Here is a 21,652-nt window from a genome sequence, read left to right on the forward strand (position 1 = left end):
TTCCCTGGCAACTAATGTTCAAAAAATCTTCAGTCAATGTGAAATCCGGTAAAGTTAGCAAAGTCTGTAATTCTTGTTTGTGCAAATATTTTTCTGTTTCTTCTTTTCCATGGGATCAAATAAAAATTGTAAAACAATTTCAGCTCTGGTGGAAAAACTTCTGGCTAAAAGAACCAACTCTCCTATAGTAATATTACAGTAAATGACAAATCTATGACAATTTTAGAGGTACCTGAAAAATTCTCATCAAAGCCTTAAAAGACGTTCAAAAAAATGTAAATAAGAAAATTGGTATTATTAGGTAAAGAAGAAAAAAAAGTCTCTGCAGTCAGTATCATTTTCATATTGCAAGCAGGAGGACAGGGAGGATAGGGTATGTTCATGTCGATGTACTCAAAGTGACACCAAGGATATCTGCCTCCATCCATAACCCTTCTCTTTTGTTTTTGACTTCCTAGAGAGAAAACTCTTTTGTTCTAGACTGTTCAGGTAAAATATTATTGCTATAGCAAACRAGTTGTGCACGACCCTTTATACAAGCTCATTATGCAAGTTTCAGAGTACACACTTAAGGAGAAAGGTTTAAATATTGATCCTACRATATCTTCCATTTAAAAGAACATACGTTTACAGAACTGAATACAAGTAAGAAAATAAATAACGTACAAAGTAACTACAATGAATTTTTCAACAGTTAGCATATCCAGTAACATATCTTGCTGATGAATTTAAGTTACCATTTAATTGTGCTAATTAAGACTCATGTGGTAGTGAAAAGCTTTTTGAACAGTCATATAATAAGTCTGATTCCAAAAATCATTACATATATACAAATATACAATTTGTAAGCCCCAAATAGCCTATGACAGAAATTAAAATCACTATGTTATTATGACTGCAGCTACTCTTAATTCTCTATCAACAAAAGGAAAGTTTTTGTATTAAACTGTTTAACTTTCTCTACTACAAAGAAAAGACAGAAAAAAGAGAAAAAGGCTGAATTTTAAATAAAGTTTAGCTATTAATTTAGAGAAAAGGGTGAAATTTTCTTATTCTAGATGTTGACACCAAAWCATATTTCACTGAAGTCAATCGGAATCCTGCTATTCAATTCAGAAAGTCATGGATTTCTCTTTAATTAGATACATAATTATAGCAGGTGTACCCACATAATGGTTAGCATCCCTGAACTCACATGTAACATAATGTATATTGGTAATGTGGATCCACACTCCAGAAGTGATTTATAAAAAATTCAAGAATTAATCAAGAGCATAACAGATCTATTTATTAGAACTGTTGGAAAACTCAGTAGGTGCTTTGTTTTACCATCCTGTAACACAGAAGCATGAAAAGTAACCTCAGCCTTCACACCTCACAAAAGGTACCTACCCTTCYTCACATATAGTTTTATTACGCTCAATGAGCCAGAGTAAAATTTGCCCTGAGTGTGCTTATAGGATAAGGTGTTGAAGAAACTTTCATTTCTGGGATTTTTTAGCTAAGAATAAAGAAGCAGTTATTTTAGAAATCAATTTCTAGCTCCATACTTAGCCTCTTCATCTCTGTGKCTTCTTAACTGCTTGGCTACCTATCTACCATACTTTCCTGAAGGGCCGAGAATGCATTTCAATTTTATGATTATTACAACATAAAAAAACACTTGTCCCACTTTCTCCATAACACAAAATCTAATATTAAATTCTAGATAACTGTAGGATAATGTAGGATMGTAAATGTTTTTCATTTTAAACATGGCATAGATGTGGAAAAGAAAATTAATAATAAAATTGTTTCTAAATAATTGTTATTTCACAAATCTAGGCAGCATGATTCTTGCTCAATCCTTATACTTTACACATTTAGGGTTAGACTTTGTAGGCTTATTCAGAATGAGATTATAGCTCAAGAAATTAATCCCTTATTGCCCTAATTTTAATCCTAGAAATGACAGATAACCTGGAGAAAGGTAATAATAGACACCTAGAAAAATTGCATTATCACTGATTTTGCTTTATTCTGCTATGCCACCAGGCTACTATATTGTATATGTAACATAGAAGGTCTCAAGCCTAAGTTTTTCAGCAGCCTGTACAACATGTGTACCTACATATTAAACACTGCTGTAATCAGTAAATGTAGTCTATCTTTTCTTAGTGTACAGCTTCTCACTGGGCTTTTGCACAATGGTAGCCATTATGGAGAACGGTTTGTGAATATGGTTTCCTCACCATTTGGAAGAGGTAAGATGGTCTGCAGAATGGGTACAGGCAGATTAAATGCCTGAAGTACTTATATCTTACGAATCTCAATACTAAGCTTGCAGAAGATGAGCTCTCTGTTCCTAACGGCTCATTACATTGCCTCTTCAACCATGTGGCCAACTCTCTAGTCATGAACCAGCTCTTGGATGGGAGGTCCACAGTTCTGTCAGAAGCTGTGTGTAGTGTAAACTGGCCTAATGTGGCTTTTCAGTCATCTCACAACACTACATTTCTGATGAAGCAGAAACTGAACACAGCTTTCTTGAGTCATATACTCCATGATCTTCCAGTCTCTCCATTCATTTTAAGATTGTGATTATTCTGTTCACCTTAGTTTTTACCAGTTTACCATACTAACACACCTAAATCAAACTGTGGTGACAAGTACCTCTGTGTATTCAAGCACTAAAAAATAATTTAGCATGCAGTTATTATGATACTTTGTTTCACTGCTGATTTTGACTCAGTTGCTCACTTCTCAGTTCACTACATTGCAGTATGGCATATAAAACAGGGAATTTCTAATATACAAACTTTGTAATATCTGGATACAGAATGTATTCATAATAGGAGGTCACTATTATGGTAAAATTGGTACTGCATCATTCATTATTAAACTCCTATCAAGGAAGGATCTAATATTATGCCAGGGAAAATGCCAATTACTATGTATAAAATCTGCATGATTGACCTAATTCAGAAAAGCTAGAGTTGAAAAAAGAATAAATGAATTAGCATTGTTTCATTTGCTAGTGAGGCAACTGACAAAAACTGCCAAATAACTTAAACTTAGGTATTCCTTACACCTAAGTACTGAATGCCAATCAATATTGTTTATATTTACCCATTGTTTATTTTTGACATTTTTTTTGAAGTGAAACATTTCAGCCTGTCTTAGTTTTGTGCATTTTGATACAGTGGAGAAACAGTCTGCCATCACTTCTCATGTCATACAAAATGCTACCAGATGTGGGGGGGTTTTTTGTTGTTTTTTTTTTTGTTTGTTTTTTGTTTTTCTTTTGGTTAAAATAAGTAAATTGGACTTTTAGGTTAGACTGAGCATTCACTCTTTCTCCTAGTCTACTTGGATTTTTAAAATGACCTATCTTCTAAAAAGCTTGATGCCCTACCAAGATATGTGATAAACTGGATTTTTAACGGCATTAATCTATATCTTATTAAGAAATCCCTTTGTAAATCTGGCTCACAGTCTTTGAAAGTGAGCATAAAAGGAGAAAGTCAAACATGGCAACATTAATGACAGTAACTTAAACAACAGAAAATGACCTACCAAGTGGAAAACACATCACGTATCAGTCCAGATACTGCTACTGTCCTTCTATTCCTACTCCTAAACCCAAGCTACAATTTGAGAAAAAAATCAGGCTATTCAGTAAAACAGTGTTTCCCAGTTTTATAGATGTAGAGCCTTTGTATCTTACACAGTTCTTTTCCACCTGCACCATGCATTTACAGGAGATTGGTGATCTCAGTTACAACAAGAAACAACTGTTTCTTGCTAGAAAAAGGGGTTATTACTGATATCTTATCTATATAAGGCTGATATCTTAAATAAGTCGACAACAGGAACTTTTTACTCTTGCAAAGATCTAGGGAGAAAAAATACATATTCAATGAAGAAGTAATAGTATGATTTTGTTCTGGCCAACATAGTAAATTCTACAACCACTGTGTTAGGAATGTAATGACTAACATTTTGTCTAGTGTCCAGACTCAAGCAATTAAACAAGAGATGCTTTCCATCTCTGTAAGATCTGAAAACCCTGATCATAGCTGATCATAGCTTTCATTGCRTGGGAATTTCCACTAAGCTTTGGCTAAGCACTGAGCATTCTGGGGATTTTAAAGTCTGTGGGGGGTTTCAAAGCCTGTAGAGCTTGTAGCCTGTAAAAGCTCAGTGACTATTGGCTTTACCTTACTGATGCCTCAAACTAAAAACACTACTTGCCACCTAGAACTGAGAGAGGAAAAATAAAATATATCTGTAATACTCTTGATTCCATTTGTCTGTGTTAGCAGTAATAAAGGTGTAAAACATAATCTGCTTACCTTTTTAAATCCATTGACACTACTGACTAAATAAGTCCAATATATTTATGGCCTCATCTACTCATCAGCTGAAAACAGAACCTTCTCTCTGAAATCAAGTCTTTTATCTGATGCCTATTAATCCCCTTCTCACAAGAAGATAGGACTGTCCATGGACACCTACAATTCTGAAAGAGGAGAAAGCCATTTGGCCTATTTTGTATATACTTCTATGATACAACCTAATTAAAATTTTACCACATTTCCTTAATTTAGCATTCTTTAACGTTCTCCAGAGAGCAGTTTGAAGCAGCTTACTAAGATGATGATACCCACTAATCAGCCTATTTTGCAAACTCAGAGTACTGACTAAAGCACGTAATAATGCTGCATCACTCTTACTTGTTCGGTGGGCAAAGTTTAAGCAGCAATATTACCTTCTGCTTTTGAGGAGAAAAATGAAACCTTCAGTCTTGTACATAAACTCTTACCTTCATAGACAGGATCCTCAAATGAGAACAATGAAGATTTACAGAATGACGATCTCTTTTTAAATCTCTTTGCCTTTCTCTAATTTCTCTTGGCGAACTTAATTGATAATGCTTATTTTTACCTAAAGTAATTCTTACTATTGATTTTTGGGACTTATTTATAAATACTGTTTTCTTTCTTGCTTTTAGCTGATCATCTTAAATCAATCACACTTCAGTAAATAGAGAATAACTTCATTGATTTCACTCATCTAGTTTAGGATTTATTCAATTAACACAAGCAAATTAATGCTGAATTTTCTCATTAACACAGGCAGGTGCAAAATGCTTGGAAAAATCACTATATTGAAAAGGTGTGTGTGTGGGGGGGGTTCTGATATTTGGCCATATCACATCATATATTATATATATACACATTATAATCAAGATGTGCTATTTAAGTTCTTTCAAGGCTGGTCTGGGTTTGTCAGCCTGTCCCCCTTGCTCAGGACCTCTACTTACTAGCTTTTCACTGATCCCTCAAGACCAGTTGATTAGGCTATTTGTGTTCACTCCTCAACCTTTTGCAATCTAAATAAGTCAAGATAGCAAAGGACTACCACTTAAATATTTTTTTCTGTCTCTTCAGAGAGCAGAGCTGTAGTCAGAAGAGAAAAATATCCACAGCAAAACTTAATAAAATTTTGAGCAGATGAGACTGAACCTATTTTCCCGCCGATCTCTGAGCCCTCCATGTTTCTTTCCAGGTGAAAACTAAGTGACCTGAACAAAAAACAGTGCATAATAAGCAATAGTATGAATATGTGAGCAACTAGTAAAAAAAAGAAATTCTGAAACAAATTGTAACAGTGAAATCTTCGAGTGTCCATGCTTACATATGCAACAAAACAAATTACATTAAAAGACTGCAGTAGCTTTCAGTGCATCTAATTCAGAAACATATTTTTCTTATGCCAAATTTTTAATCTGAATCATGATTTTGGAACATTTTGGTTTTATTTTGGAAGAAAATATCAATTTTACTTAGGTTTCCAGTAGCCGCTTCTTTAGGTGACCTGAAGAGCCTCCTTTCCTTCATATGTTTTAGGTGGCAAGAAAAATCAATGCTAAAGCCTTTGAGAGGGCAGCAGAAACAGCTGTCTGACAGCAGATTTCTTTCTTTCAGCAGCATGAAGATTCCACTTTTAGTTAGATAGTATGTTGACTGTGAGCAAAAGGATTTTTCACAGTAGCTGTGCAAGATACACCATAACCTGTATGTGCTTCAGACTAGTAAATACATGTAGAGGGAATTCTGAAATTCACTTTGCAACCTGCAAAGTACTACTTTAATATATACACACAGACTCATTTTGCAGTTGTAASAATAGTATTATTGTAAGAATAAATTTTTTCCTACTTTCTTTGGCCTTAACGTAAGTATCAAAACGGCATGGATGCTTGGTCAAATATGCCCCAATGAATGGACAAATAATAGCTATTTTTCCTGTTTTTTTTCCCAAAATAGAATGGTTTATTTACATAAATATCTAAAGTAAAAGTAACATTGCTTTTATCCATAATAACAACAACAACTACAGATATGACACTACTGAACTACATCAGAATAYAGGAAAAAAAGATTTGCAAAGGAATTCTCAATATACACTTCTGAGTGACAGTATGATGAATGGCTGCCATGGAAAAAAGTTTTATCGAATGTATGAAAAATATCACAATACTTAGACGGACTTGAAAGGACCACCAAAAAAACAACTGAAACATCTATATGTCAGATTTTGGAAACTAATGTCTCCACTCCTTAAAACTCAGAAATTTTAAACTTGAAAAATTTGGAAAATTGTCAAAAGAAAAAGAGAAGCTACTTTTCTACATTGCCCCTATTCAGTATAATTCTAAAAGGTGAAACGGTATTAGAAAATTTTATTAAATTTCTCCTTTAAAATATGAGAGCATTTTTTTCTCAAGTAACATTCTCTTCTTCCAAAAACCTTAGAAGCTCAGGATAAGTATAGGCTTGTTAAAGACTGCAAATGTAATTGAAGTATCACTGATTTACTATTATTCCAGTTCAGGTAAAAACTTACCTAAAAATGGATCGCTGTATTCCGTATTAGACAGTTTGAGCAAGTTGTTTTCCAAAGTCTCCATCACTTTAGCTGAAATAAACACAATACTCCTTTTAATATAGACATGTATTAAAAAAAGAAAAAGATATACTTTTGAAAAGAGAGAAGTTCAATTCAGTGAAATAAAGCAAGACTTCTCAAAATTTAATAGTAGAAGCCAGTCAACTTAATTAAGCTTATAAATGTTCATAAAGAGTTAATAACAGTGGGTGGCCATAGTTGGAAACAGGGGACACACAGAAGACCAGGCTCACACATAGGCCAGGCTGTGTGTTAACGCATGATCAGTCTGCTAAAACATAAATCCTAAAACAGAAGTAGCTCCTTTGTCCAACATGAGTTAAAATTCATCGGGATTTTCTCTCTTTTCTCTCATCCTCTCCACACCACTATTCCCTGTTTCTGGCACTCATACATGAACCAGTCTGCTCCTACATTTCAGACTTAAAAGTCAGGTGTTACAGAATTCCCAATGTTTATTTTTTCTGTCTGCTCTAGGTTAGCTTACAGAAATCTTCACACTCTTCTCCAGCATATATGAGTATTTTCTTGTTTTGTTTTCAATGAGAAGGAAATAAGTTGGTAATGCAAAAAAAAAAAAAAAAACATGAAAGTCGTTTAAGCCTCACTTCAAACATTACAGAGGTTAAACTGGAGAACTCAGTGCCACGGTTCTTCTAGCTCTTGTCTGCATCTATAATCCTCTTTCCAAAAAGCTGTAGATAGCTAAACAAGTTAAAGCTTATCAGATGACCCTGTAATTTAATAAAAGGTGCTATTAAATTATATCTAAAATACCACAGGACTGTCAATAATGTTCCTGAAGATCCCTTCCAGCCCTAGAGCTAGAACAAGCCCCTGAAAGAGAACAGCCTCCTACCTCGTCCTGACACTACATCCACTGTAGCTGTAGATGTCCCCGCGCTTAGAGGCTGAGGCCGAGGTTGCAGCTGCACACGGTTTGGCTGCAGAAATGATGAATGTTTGGTCAGGCTCTGAGGATGTGTTTGGCTCTGGGCTAAGCATGGCATAGATCTTCTAGAAGGTTTTAATGGATGCTCTTTCACTGTCTCACTCTTGCTTGTATTCATGCCTGAAAAAAAAACAGAAGAAAAAGAACATGAAGCTCTGCGGTATTAGACAGTAATGAAGCCATACTGCTAATTATGAAAACACACGGCGTTCTATCCACTTAATAAGTAACTCTCCAACTCAAAAAAATGTTTAAAACACTTAATTTAAAAGCTATAGGTTGCACAATAGTCCTGTAAGGAAACTTAGTATTTGTACACTTATATGCAGAGTAAGGAGAAATGCAGAGAGGTTAAGGATGACTTCTTTAGCATGGACGCTTCCCTTTCATTGGAGAGACTTTTGTTCCTGCATTCGAAATGTAGGTTGGAAGATCAGGTTCTTGTTTCCTATGTATCTGACTGAAGAGATAAATGAAGCTGGATATGTAAATCTACACAKGTGAATCTCTTGGAGAAGTTAATTTTAAACTTGCTGAGGAATGTAGCATTGGAAACAGAATCCAGGAACTCTTTATTTACCTTTCATCAATACTGGACAATTTGAATTCACAAAGTCCTAAATCTTATGATTCCTTGGTATGTGTGTCATGCAGACATTAGGAACTACCCAACAGACTCTAACATTATCCCATTACCACAATTTGCCAAACAAAACTTCAGTTCAGTGGTAGAAATGACTGAAAGCCTGCACACACAGAAAAAAAACAAATTTAAGTAAAACTCATTCAAAAACTTTCAGAAGGATTCACGAACACCTTCTCCTCTGAAATACAGCAAAAACGTTTGTGACTTACAATGAATCTATTAGCTATTTCTAGTTTTACTTCAGGGACACGTGCAGTTGGGTTTTCACATGCGTTGCATAGGTACATGAATCTAAAAGCTATATACAGACACATGCACTGGTCAACTGAGTGACAACAAAGAAAATTTTGAAAAATCAGATTGTTAGTTAAATGAAAAAATGTAATTTGGGGATTATAATCTTTTGCGTTGTTTAAAATATTCCCTGGTGAGTTTGTAACATCATAATATTATAAGACACTTCCAAAGTGTATCTCAAATTTTTGATAATTAGAAAGTTATCTATTACATCTCCTCACACAAATATTTTGAGTATTCTCACTGTGCTTACATAAGACTTCTAATGCAAAAAACCTAATAAGATCATCAGCTGTACAAGTCTTCAGTACTCACTTCTAATTAACAATTAATGTATATAAATTCAGACCATAAATAACTTATTTTAATGGCAGAAGACTATAATTAATATCCAAAGTAGGTTTTTTCAGAAAAAAAGTTTTTATTCTACTTTCCAAGCTATTGCTGATCTTCAGGCTTTGTTATCTATTTCTTATTACTACATTAACACATACTGTGTGACTTCTGTATTAATGTATTGAAAAGGAACTGACAGATGAACAGTCATGAACACCATGAACAATGCAGGGTGACTTCTGAGGGATCACTGCCTTTCCTGCCAAAATGAACAACATGCAAGTGCATTGCGGAAATAAAATCTAGTCCCCAAAGTATCTGGGGAATATTTATTAACAAGGATATTGAAATAATCAAAGATTACAAATATACCTTAGTATCACCTATACCAAAAACATAAAGCAGAGGAAAACAGATGCAAAGTAGTTGTGATTTCCAAGCCAAGCAAAATTAAATATATGATTTCTGCTGTGAAGAGTGCTCAGGCCTTCTGTTTGTACAGGATCAGCAGATCTTCTATGATTGCTGTACACAGTGTCAAAGATCCTTAGAAGATTAGTATAGGGGTCTGTTTAACTACACTATTTTTCTGCTTGACAGCACAAATAACTCTGCAGCATGTTCTTATAAATTTTGGTCTCTTAGTGCTGTATATTTCTTCTCCCCATCTGCACAGGAAAGAAATAGGTATTCAAATGCTTCTGCTGCTTGGAGTGCCACCAACATGTGAAGAATTATCTGCAGTAAAATCTGTGTCACTTGAAGAATGATGCTGCATTCAGCAGGTCTCTCTCTCATCTAAATCTTGACATAGCAGTCCACAATGAGGGTCCTTTCATTAGTAGGATGCCCCTCATATTTAACTGTAACAGCTAAGACATAAAAGTGCCTTTCATGTTAAATCTTTTCTGAGCTTACAAAAGTATACTTTGCTTCAGTGAAGTGTTGTTCTGTCAAGAAATGCAAAACTTCTTCAGTCCATAGAGGACAGTTCTACATCTGCAACACAATGTAACTGTTCTCAGTCAGAATAATTAAATATTAATTTAACACGAGGTGAAGGTAGATGGAGGCAGCCTTGTGTATGTCTCACCATACGTCTTTAAATAACTAAGAGTGGAAAGGACTCAGCTTCTTAATGCTTCTGAAATGCACACTCTGGGCAAACAGAGCATGCTGTGGTACCAGCTGAAGCACTGGTGGTATTACATTCAGACAGATCAGCGCCACATAATATGCCCACTCTGCTAATTTCAAGTTTCCCTGGAAGTATTCCCTGTAGTTTTTTGTAATGGGACACGACCATCAGACCAGCATTTGAAGTGCTTAGAGCAATGGAAAATACAAAGTTATACATGAGATGTATTTTGTAGTTGTCCTGAAGGCTTTAAAGATCAGTTTCTTACGCAGTGATATCCTGTCAGTAATCATGGAGCATAGTGCATAATCATTGCCATTTGCAAAGAGAATGTTTCTTGCATCCTTGTTCACATCATTGTGCATACCAAGATGAATCACTYTATTACCAATGAAATTTAAGTTAAAGCAAGTCGCACACTGTCATTCAATTTTAACAACAATTTAAGTACTACATAAAAAAGTATAATTATTTTCTGATGCACTGCTTTGGTTTTAATGAAATTACTCCCTTTTGCTCTCTTTTACTGTATATTCCTCTATGTTACTTCAGACAGATATTTTAATACAACGTTGCTTCTGCTTGGAGACAATGAGTCACAGCAAAATAACCTCCAAGTGCATTCACTGTTACACTGAATGGATGATCTGCTTTGATGACTTAAACTTAAAAAGTTAATTCAGTCTCTGGTAGTGTCTCAGAGCCCAGTTCTGTGATGTGCTGCTTTGGTGGTATTTGTCCTCGCATGCCAATGCTTATTCAGCTCTGGCATCTACAGACAGCTTGTGGTTGGCATGATAAACTGAATCACTAAATTGAATTACTGAAATTATTTCTATTCCTCCCGCTCTTCTGTGTAGGCRTTGTTTCTAGAATCTGTACCTTTTCAATTACAGCTTCACCACAGAGACCTTGCTTGGTCATGGATATTTGGAACTGTAATGAAAGATACACCAACATTTGTCAAGTTTAAAGGGAACAAGGGATTTCAAGGAAGAAGCTCTTGCTAATCACCTAAACAGAAGTATTTGTGCTGAATATGGCAGTCATTCATTTTAAAGCAGCATTAGTGTTGCAGCTAAATGCTCAAAACACAGAAATAAGAGCTGCTTTCAGGCCCATGACCTGAGAACAACACTTGTTTCTTCTATTCTAAATGCATTCACTAGGTCTTTCCCCACAAAACACTGCCCCAGCACTTAACGTGAGTATAGAAATGAGATTTACCTGAGATAAAAAGGATTTAATCATAGACCTAAAGGACCTTGCGTTTTATTTTGGCACTTTTGCCTTGGAGAGCATTTTTTCAAAGAGGAAGCTGGGGATTCCTGTTACATAGGCAAATCCCTAGGTGGCTCAAAGCCAGAGTAGCCAGCTGCACAACAGCTTTTCCCAACCTCCTAGCACAGCAGACAGGAAGGACGGAGCTGGAGGATGAGGAGCTTTTCTGACTGTTCAATCAGCACGCACAATTTAATGCATGCTCAATTTTACGTCAATCCAAACCAGACTCTGAATAAAGACAGCTCTCATGCAATTCCAGGTTTTCGCTAAGGGGGGTGGGGAGGAGATATCCCATGATTTATTCCATGAAATACAGTTGATCTTTTTGTTRTTATTACAGGGCAAAAATGCATTTCAGTTGTTCCTAGTTTTACACAAGGCAAGTGTGTTAGGCTGCATAAATATTGTTAACCTAATGAGAGAAGCACATTTAGCCAGACTAGACCAGTGCTAATTTTGAAAAGGATAACCCAGTAACTACTGGCCTTTTAATCCAGTATAAAATTTAGTATACAAGAGTAATTAGTATAAAAGTCAAATCAAGAGCATTAGCTTTATAGAGATTTTCTATACAATAATGTCCAAAATCGATATCCTCAACATATAGGTCTTACCAACAATTTATGCCATGACAGATTTCCTTGAAAAAGGTAAGTTCTTAACTGTAACAAACTTCTGTAAAGCAATAGGCTTCACACATCATATATCATTCTAATTAAAATCAACACCAAATGTTATTCATAAAACATGTTAAATAAACTGAGAAACTGATAAATTTCAAATATTTTTGTCAGTGGAATCATCATAACTAGACTCTTCAGTCAATCTATGAAGGAAAGCTTGCAACAGTTGAAAACACATTTCTGTATCAGTACAAAAAAGCTAGACTTTGAACTGGGCTAGATAATTTTCTGCAGTCAATGGCAGTAATACAATATTACTGCTGAAGAATAACCTTACACTGACTGGACACTGCAATCTCCCAAAAGAAACTTAATTTATGACAATTACGCTATTAAATTCCAAAAGATAGTCAACAATAAAGAAAAAATAATTTATTTCAGGAACAGCAGGTATTATTTTTGGACTTTATTGTCTCAACAAACATAAATGCTATTCAGTTTCTCAAATCTGATTTGTATTTGAGTAAGTTAGGAATGTGCCAGTACCTTCCTTCTTATACAAATTATAGAACTGAATTGGGTAAGTTATGACTTCATTTTACATTTTTACAGGACAAAAAGGACAGCATCAAGCATCTCATTATATTAACAAACACGGTACAAAAGCCTCAACACAGCTAAAGAAAATTAACAAATCCCTACAGTCCTACTTATGAAGAAAACAGAAACAGGACATACACCAGCAATGGGAGAAAACAGCGTTCAAAAATAAAACATATTTCTCTTCAATATTACCAATATATTATAAAAGAATATAACCCTCAATTTTCTTTTTACATCACCATTTAACTGTTGTTTCTATTGTGAAATGAACAGACCGATCTTATTCCTATTAAACATTTCAAAGGTAGCCACTGGGTAAGTAGCTTCTAGGCTAGATAATAAATACATCCTAAATAATCATAAGTGTCTGTATTGGTATTTTTCATTTTCATCGTACATCACAAGTCAAACTGATTTATCACAGTGTTTATGAGATAATATGAAGTTTAATGATGTAATGAGTCATTCCTTTGAAGACTCTTTTCATTTAATATCATAAATTTACTTACATTTTTTGCTCTTGTAAGTAAGTATCATGAATAGAGGCACATCAACACAACCACAGAATCACAAGGAAGTAAATTGTGCTATTGTTCTTGTGCTAGCTTTTTTTCTCCATAGTTAGGCACGTGAGAAAGAACTCTCAATCTTGAAGTGTAGACAATGAAATGAAGAGGAATTGCCTGGATGCAACCCTGTCTAATATGCTCTAGGTGACCCTGCTGAGCAGGGAGGTTGGACTAGATGATCTCCGGAGGTCCCTTCCAACCTTACTGATTCTGTGATTCTATGTTCTCCCGTAAAACACACACCATAGGACTTAAAAGTATGATGTAGATCAAATAGTGAATATTTAAAGAACACTGAATCCTGGTACAAAAATTTCCAGCGGGGGTTCATTTCCTATAGATCCTGTAAATTGTTCCAACATTTTGTCAAGCTTCAGTTTCTAATGTTTTATTTGCGCAGAATTGCAGAATAGCTGGTGTTGGAAGAGACCTCCGGAGATCATCTGGTCCAAATCCCCTGCTCACCTGCCCAGGACCAAGTGCAGTCAGGTTTGGTATATCTCCAAGGATGGAAACTTCTCCAACACCCTCTCTGGGCAACCTGCTCTGGTGTTCAACCACCCTCGTGGCAGAGAAGTGTTTTCTTATGTTCAAGCGGAATTTCCTGTCTTTCAGTTTGTGCCCTTTTTATATTGCTTTATCTATTAGCTTAAGAAATAGAAAGCTCTTATTTACCCTACTTCTTTAGGTAGGTTGCCACGGATTTTGATACCACATCAACTTAATTCCCTCCCCCCCCCCTTAATGAGTTATTTAGAAAGGACTATTTCAGTATTTCATTGTAAGGAATGCTTAATGAAACGGTATCAAATATTTCCTTTTTTTTCTTTTCTTTTCCCTTGAGTTCACCATAGATCTGCTTTCCAACAGCACTGCAACAGTGGCAACACCAGAGCTTAAAAGTAATATTATCCCTTTGGGCTAAAATTCTTTCATGGACAGTGATTATCTTTTATAAATAGCTGCCCCTTGCAAAAATCCCAGTCTGGGACAATGATTCCCAGGAAGAGTTTCCAAATTCTGTACTGAAATGTTGGCCTGTACTCAGTTTAGTAAGTGATTTAATCCTCATGACCGCTGCATGCTAGTGCAATCATGCTTTTATATACTCTTCCAGGTCATTACCAAAAATACCAACTCAGGTTAAAAGCTGATCCCCAGAAAACCCCAYTGGGAAAGAAAGATGGTGAATAATTGTTTAATATTTTTAATTTTAAGCTTTATATTCAGGTTCATTTTTTCACTTGATATTTCCATTAATGTGGAATTCTTTGCAGTCCCTGATGAAGTCATCTTCACATAGACATTGCAATACACTAAAGAAATTAAAGAACATCTAAGACATTCATCCCATTTAAGTTATTTCTGCAAACTAGATTTCTGTTTCCTTAGCTTTGATTGTAAACTCGCTTTAAATAGTCACTGCCTTATTTTTGTCCTTACTCTGGCACTTGCAGCATAAACACTTTACTCACTTATTTTAACAACCCTCCTCCCGCCACGATGCTCTTACAAAGAGAATGAGAAATTGCACTTCTTCCATCGTACATCTCCCACTCGGAAGCCAGGAAAGCAGAGTGCTATTGCCTTGTGAAAGAAGCAGGAAATTCAACTGCTAGAATTAAAGAATTGCTTGCATGCTGCCAGACCTCTCCTTTCAAATTTAGCAGAAGTTTTTGCCTTACTCGCATATGGTGTCTATCAAGATAATTCTTGTAATTTACAAATTATTGTAAAATTGAATGAGGTCTATTACTTTAAACAGCTTTACCTCGATAAAAATTACGTAATAACTCACAGGATGAGACAAAAAATAGGAAGTATATACATGTTTTCAGTTGTGACTTAAAATTAGGCATCTAGAAAATGCAGAAAAGTTGTCCCAAATTACAAGAATTACAGAATAAACACAATAAAATGTCAYTGTTTTTGAAAGCCAGTGTATTGAAATGTGATTAGAAATCTGTTTTTTTAATGCAAACAAAGATGTTCAACTCATGCAAGACTTAAGAAAGATCTGTTATACCTTATGCTCACAGAATTAGGAAAAACTGAAGGATTCTGTTACAGACAACTACCATGCCTAGGCCATAATACTCTTTTTGAAGTCTTTTAGGCCTATACATGGTACGGATTGCCATATATATATATAAAGGCAGCATCCCCATCTAAGGACAACTTCATTACTGCCTTTGGAATCAAAATAAATCCAGATCACTTCTTCACACTATTTTCTGGATTATGTAACAGGCTCCAAATCTGTTCTTTCTGTATATGTGATTGAGAATTGCTTTAAGACTTATTTTCTCAACCTTTTCACAGGGAAATTACTTTTTAGGATAAAGATTTTAGTTTATTAATTTTGAATAACAGCCAAAATCTAAGCCAAAATGCAAGGAAAAAAGAAGAGATTCTTTGTATAAAAACTGTATTCAAGTTAAATATATTTTTTTAATGCCACATCAGTAAGACAAAACTTACACCAAAGTGAACATGTTGTAGAGTACTACTCTCTTGGTGCAAAACTCAGACTCTCTCTCATGACTGTTGTAGTGAACTCTTCTCTGCCACAGTCTGCATCTAAGCATTTTTTTAGTGTCTGATTTGCAGATAACAGACATATTTGACCTTTTCTGACAAAGCTGAGGAAAAAGAAATTGAGGAGAAAGAAAGGCAAGGGGCAGTTCAGAAAACTGGAGTGAATTTTCTTGTCGAGGAGGTCTACCTGCCATCAAAAACACTTATGAGAGAAGTAGATAGCTTTAAATAATAATTCTAGTTTAAAGCTTTACACAATACCTTTTACAAAGTTTATCTCTATGAATATTTGGTCTTATATCCTTTAAACTTTAATTTTAACACAATGAAATTGGTATCYGATAAGTAATACTTCCAATGAAAATAAAGCAAAATATTTTTCTGTTTAATTGAACACRGGAATTAAAAGGCTTCAGAAGACTGCTGGCTAGTCTGGTATAGCTCCAAAGCTGTAATAAATATAGCTGCCAGAAAACATTAGAAATTCAACAAAATACTGATCTTTTCCTGAAAAATCAGCAGAATCACAGAATCAAAGAATCAGTAAGGTTGGAAGGGAACCTCTGGAGATCATCTACTCCAACCTCCCYGCTCAGSAGGKTCACCTAGARCAYRTTAGACAGSGTTGCATCCAGGCAGGCCTTGAAGATCTCCASAGAAGGAGACTCCACMACCTCTCTGGGCAACCTGGTCCAGTGCTMYRTCACTCTCMCAGGGAAGAAATTCCCCCTCACGGTCAGGCGGAACTTCCTGTGCTTCAATTTCTGCCCATAGTAACATAGTATATCTCCTGAAAGCCACATTTTCTCAAAGTAGGCTCTTCCACAGATCCCGCTCTTAAAATTCTTCTGAAAATGATTTCTCTGAGAAGTCTCAAGAGACCTGAAATCGCACAACTGAGCTGATTCAGCAACAACATAATGATATTAAGGAAGAAAGTGTATTATGCCTTTTAACAGAGTAAGATGGTGCTTAAATGCACTAAGCATGAAATTAATAGGCATCAAGGGTCTTCAGCCAGGTTATAATATTTATTTGCTAGCTGAAGCAAAAGAGAATGAGCAACTTGACTGAATAGCCTAAAAAGGAATAAAACTCAAGATGTTGGTGCCTGTTCTTACATGTGTAAGCCAGTGGCTCCACTTTCTTTTTACCTTTGGATGTGAAAGGTCAGACTGATGGCTACCAGCTCTTTCATAAGCAATACATATCATGAAATATCTTTACTCTCTCTGTGYTCTGTCACAGTGTGTCAGATCAGAAATCAACAAATTAGAATCAGAGTCTTGCTGCCTAAGTCAGATTCTTAAAGGTGCAGCAATAAGGCACTGAGATAAGACAAGGGGCACAGTGTATTATCAAGCCACATTATTTTGCATACTTAACTAAAAAAATAATCATGTTGACTTCATTCAACAACAAAAAAAAAACCTCAGCAGTAATTTGAAATCTTGGTTTTGCTTTGCTTTCTGCACACTTCATGGCAGAACAATATGTATTACCCGTATGAAAACTGCCTTACAAAAAATGAGCAAGAAGTGCTAAAAAGGGCTGCTTGGTGGGCACAATATTAATAACCAAGTATTCTATAGACTTTTGTGAAAACCCCTTTGAATTTGCCAGAAGAAACTCAGAAAGAAGGCTTGACTGCAGCTTACAGTATTTCCATCAGAAACTGGTGCAATGAAACAGACTAAAACCCTAAATTTGTGCCAGTAGAGAGAAGAGATTTCTTTTGGGATCCTATTCTGTTATTGATTACACTTGAGTAATCATCAGAGAGTAACCACGAAACTAGCACTCGCAAAGAAAAATCCAAATTTGCRGAGGATTAGTAAACACATGGTAGATGGATTGGCAGATAGAGGAAATGCAAAAAGATAGTGTAGAAATATAAATATTACAGATGTTAAACACTAATGAGCGAAAAAATATCAAATTTAACATTCCTTAGTGCCAACCGAAAAAATAGTTCTCCTTCTTGTGCATATTTTCACATTTTTCAATAACAGTGAGATGAGAGCAAAGTAGACAGTAATTGACAGTTCTTCATCGATGAACAATACAGCAGTAGTTAAAACCATGGTACATTGCTAAAGACAGGCTTTTATACATTAGAATGGATAGTCCTTTTGAAGAAAATACAGCACACACTTTAAAAGCTGAGGATAATARTTTTTGTTATGGCTAGGCAGGTTACAGAATACACAAGACAGAATAAAGCATTGCACTGTGAAATAAGCTATTTTTAAATACAAGTATAAATGCAACTTCAMTGGTTGTAAATATTAAAATACATAAAAGCATTTATTGAAGAAAATAAGATGAAATTTGGTACAGGATAGCACTATCTTAAATAAGAAAAAAAGAGGAAAAGCAATAACAGACAATAATAATACGGTATAAAGAAAAGGGAAAAGCAGCATTCTCACCCTAATGGATGTAAGTGTCACATGTTAAAGAGGCATAAAATGGTCCAAAATAAACACAAAATCTAAAAAGCAATATCAAAGTAAACAAGCTAAGATGAGGTAARATAATTTAGAAAAAAATGATTAATAGCATTAATTCTGTTTAGATTTAGGTGGTTTAAAAAAAATTAACTAGAGAACACATGTACTATTGGTTTATCTGATCTGATGAGATTGTCTGACTAACCCAGCCTCCTGCCTCTGTAGGAAATACTTGTAGGTAAAGCCTGAAGAAATGACAATAAGCCAAGCAGTACTGATGAGAGAGTTTGGAGAGATCAATCTGCCATCTTTCAGCCTCGAAAGTAGCCATTCATGCATGTTCGAGGCAATCTAAAGAACACACTTTGCAGGACACAATGGAACTCCCCTTCACTGATGCAAAATTAAGCCAAAGTTAACAAAGAAAGAGTAAGTGAATAAATATATATGACTGAAGAAATAGTAGAAATAGTAAGGTCTTGCTTATTCTGTACAAGGAGTATCGACAGAAAATAAAAGAGAATATAAGGAATAAATAAGTTCACAGGTTCAAGAGAGGGAAAGATAGAACCTGTAACATTGTATAACTATAGTTACTTTTACCTGTCAAATCTTTGAAATCTCAGCCTTTTAGTACTTTCTTCATTCCTTTTTTTTTTTTTTTCCTTTCTCAATTCCTAATTCCAGGAAGATTCTAAACTTATCCCGTAACTAACACAACCTCAGTTATAAGCTATAACTAAATTATTAATGTATCATTTCAGCTTCTCCTTCCCTTTCCACTGTTCATTTTCTTCTATCAAAATATAGGGTGAGGGTTAAATTATTTCTTATAATAAGAAAGAATCATAGGAAGCTTCACTTTTGAAGGGGATAATGACAGAACCCCCCCACTCTTTATTTTCAAGTTAGGTACTGCAATATGGCTCCCTGTCAATAAAACTGTATAAATATTTGTAGCATATGTCATAAGTATTTATTGCTGTTAGTAAAAACAAACAAAAAAATCACATATTTATTCCTTCTAATTCCATCACTTTGGTCATAACAGGGCAACAGAGTTGCTAATATATTGTTAAATCTAATTCGAATTAAATCAAGTTCCAAATAAACACATGGTTTGAACAGACTTATCTAAGGGACAGTAAACATGCAGGTATTCTTGAACCAAGGTTAACCCAGTAACCGTGAACAAGGACTGAACATGGTATTTTTAAATATCTTAAAACTAAAATGCTACACCAATAAAATAGAGTTCATGCTTTAAAACTCTTGTATATTTACTATCCTGTCATTATTATAAATGTTCTGAAATTTTCACTGAATAGTTATCTTACCCACAAGCTTTTGGATGAGAATTAGGAATTTGCAAGAGCCTTGATTTTTAAAGGCGCAAAAAGTATACTCACATTTGGTCAAAGTATAAACCCCTGAAAATCTCTAGTATACGCTAAGTATTTTGTTCCAAAGGAATGTGCTTCATCCATTTTACACTGCACATCTTTAAATTTTCACGCTGTCAATTCAGGCATGCTGTAAGCTCTTCGTTTTGTCCAGCTTTATTGATACGTGTGTCTGGGAACTCTGTGATGCCAAACTAAAAGCACACTACTGGCACCAGGGAAGAATACAGAAAAAGAAAACATATCACTGCAATAAAAGACTGAAAAAGGAATCCTGTTTAAAACATTCTGAAAATACCATGAGTATCACGAACACAAATACCATTCACAGAGAGAATATAATTCTCTGAGAAGAGGCTTGCCTACTTTAATTATTTTTCATGACCTCCTCAGACGCTAGAAATCTGTAGACGACAGATTGTATATCAATGACTGGAAGGAACACAAAAAGACAAGCAGACAACAGTATGTATTTCCCAGGGAAAAATCAGATCATACTACTCCAATTTCCTTCTAAAATGGAATAATAGGCCTTATGGATAGAAGAGAAGTATATTGGATATCCTGTTCCTTGATTTGAGTATGGCTTTTGATTTTACCTTACATGGAATTCTAATGTCAGAGACTACAYAAAACCTTTACAACCTGGATGGAAAAGCAGTTGGCCTCTACTTAAAGATAGATAGATAGATAAATAAATAAATCCTGATTTCATTAGAAACATGTGACTATAAATAGAATGAAATATTTAGCACCCCATTTTTGCAAACAAAAATGGAACATTTAGTCCACAGAGGAGCATAGGGTATGGAATTAGAGAGTTTGCATATGTGACCAACAAAGCAGCATTGAACAAGCTGGGGTTGTATAGTCAAGAGAAGAATTGTTTTTTAAAAGCAAAAAACAAACAAACAAACAAACAAACAAAACACCCCCTCCCCCATGATAATAGTCTTCAAATACATAAGGAATTACCTCAAAGGGAAAGAGCAATCAATCTTTTCTCTGTATGGAGTGGTCAGGAAAAATACTAATGAGCTTAGGTTGCAAAACAAAAAAAACAACAACAACAAAAAAAAAAAGAAATTACATACTAGGAAAAGCTTTGTTAACAAATAAGGAGATTTAGCCCTGGAATAGAGCGCCTAATGCGTACACCTCTCCTCTTTATTTTTTCTTTGTTTAGAACAAGCTGAAAAAATATGTATCAGAAATAATACAGTAATTTTAACTCACAGATGAGAAACTGCCTAGTGATCTCTTGAGGTCCCTTTCAGCTCTATGCTACGACAGCCACATTCATGAAATGCTGCAGTTGTGTTAATAGGTCCTCTAGTAACTCAAACRCAGGGGGAAGCTCCTTGGGTTTGTCTGCTGAGGGTACTAGCAGCGGCTCAGACTTCAGGAGGGTTTGCACCACACTCCACAGAACTTGCAGGTTCTCTTTCCAGTCAGCTGCACGAGAGCTGATTAAACATAGTACGATGTGCCATATCTTATCTGTAATTTATGTTGCAGAATCCACTTAGGTTCTATCATTTATTAACTGGTTAGCACTGTACAGGCTACAGAAATTAGTAATAATGACATAGGTAAGGATTTCCAGTAATAACTGAATAATTAACAGTCAACACTGCATTATATTAAATATAGTAYGAAAAATATCAGTTATTTGCAATTTGTTTTTATAATAAATGGTACACATTTCCTTATCAACCTTTATAATATTTTAAGAGCTGTATCTGATTAATAATGTAATGAACTCCTTGGTTTCAGTTCAACATACTGAGATCGCATCTTCTACTTTCCCTTTCCTTGGCATCTGAAGCTTGATTCATGATATTATTTCTATGAYG

General features: G+C 35.0%; 1 protein-coding gene across 1 annotated transcript in view; it reads right to left on the reverse strand.

Moving 5' to 3' along the window:
• Positions 1–21,652, reverse strand: part of ANO3 (anoctamin 3) — a 139,469-nt gene that overhangs the window by 83,239 nt on the left and 34,578 nt on the right. The window contains exons 2-3 of the mRNA XM_085300894.1: positions 7,814–8,026; positions 6,892–6,963 (exon numbers count right to left, since the gene is read on the reverse strand). Coding sequence (XP_085157020.1) covers positions 6,892–6,963; positions 7,814–8,026 — 285 coding nt within the window. The remainder of the gene's footprint in view (positions 1–6,891; positions 6,964–7,813; positions 8,027–21,652) is intronic.

The sequence above is a fragment of the Rhea americana genome, unplaced genomic scaffold (assembly GCF_003343005.1).
Source record: "Rhea americana isolate MKP2758 unplaced genomic scaffold, rheAme1 scaffold_17, whole genome shotgun sequence".
Taxonomy (NCBI): domain Eukaryota; kingdom Metazoa; phylum Chordata; class Aves; order Rheiformes; family Rheidae; genus Rhea; species Rhea americana.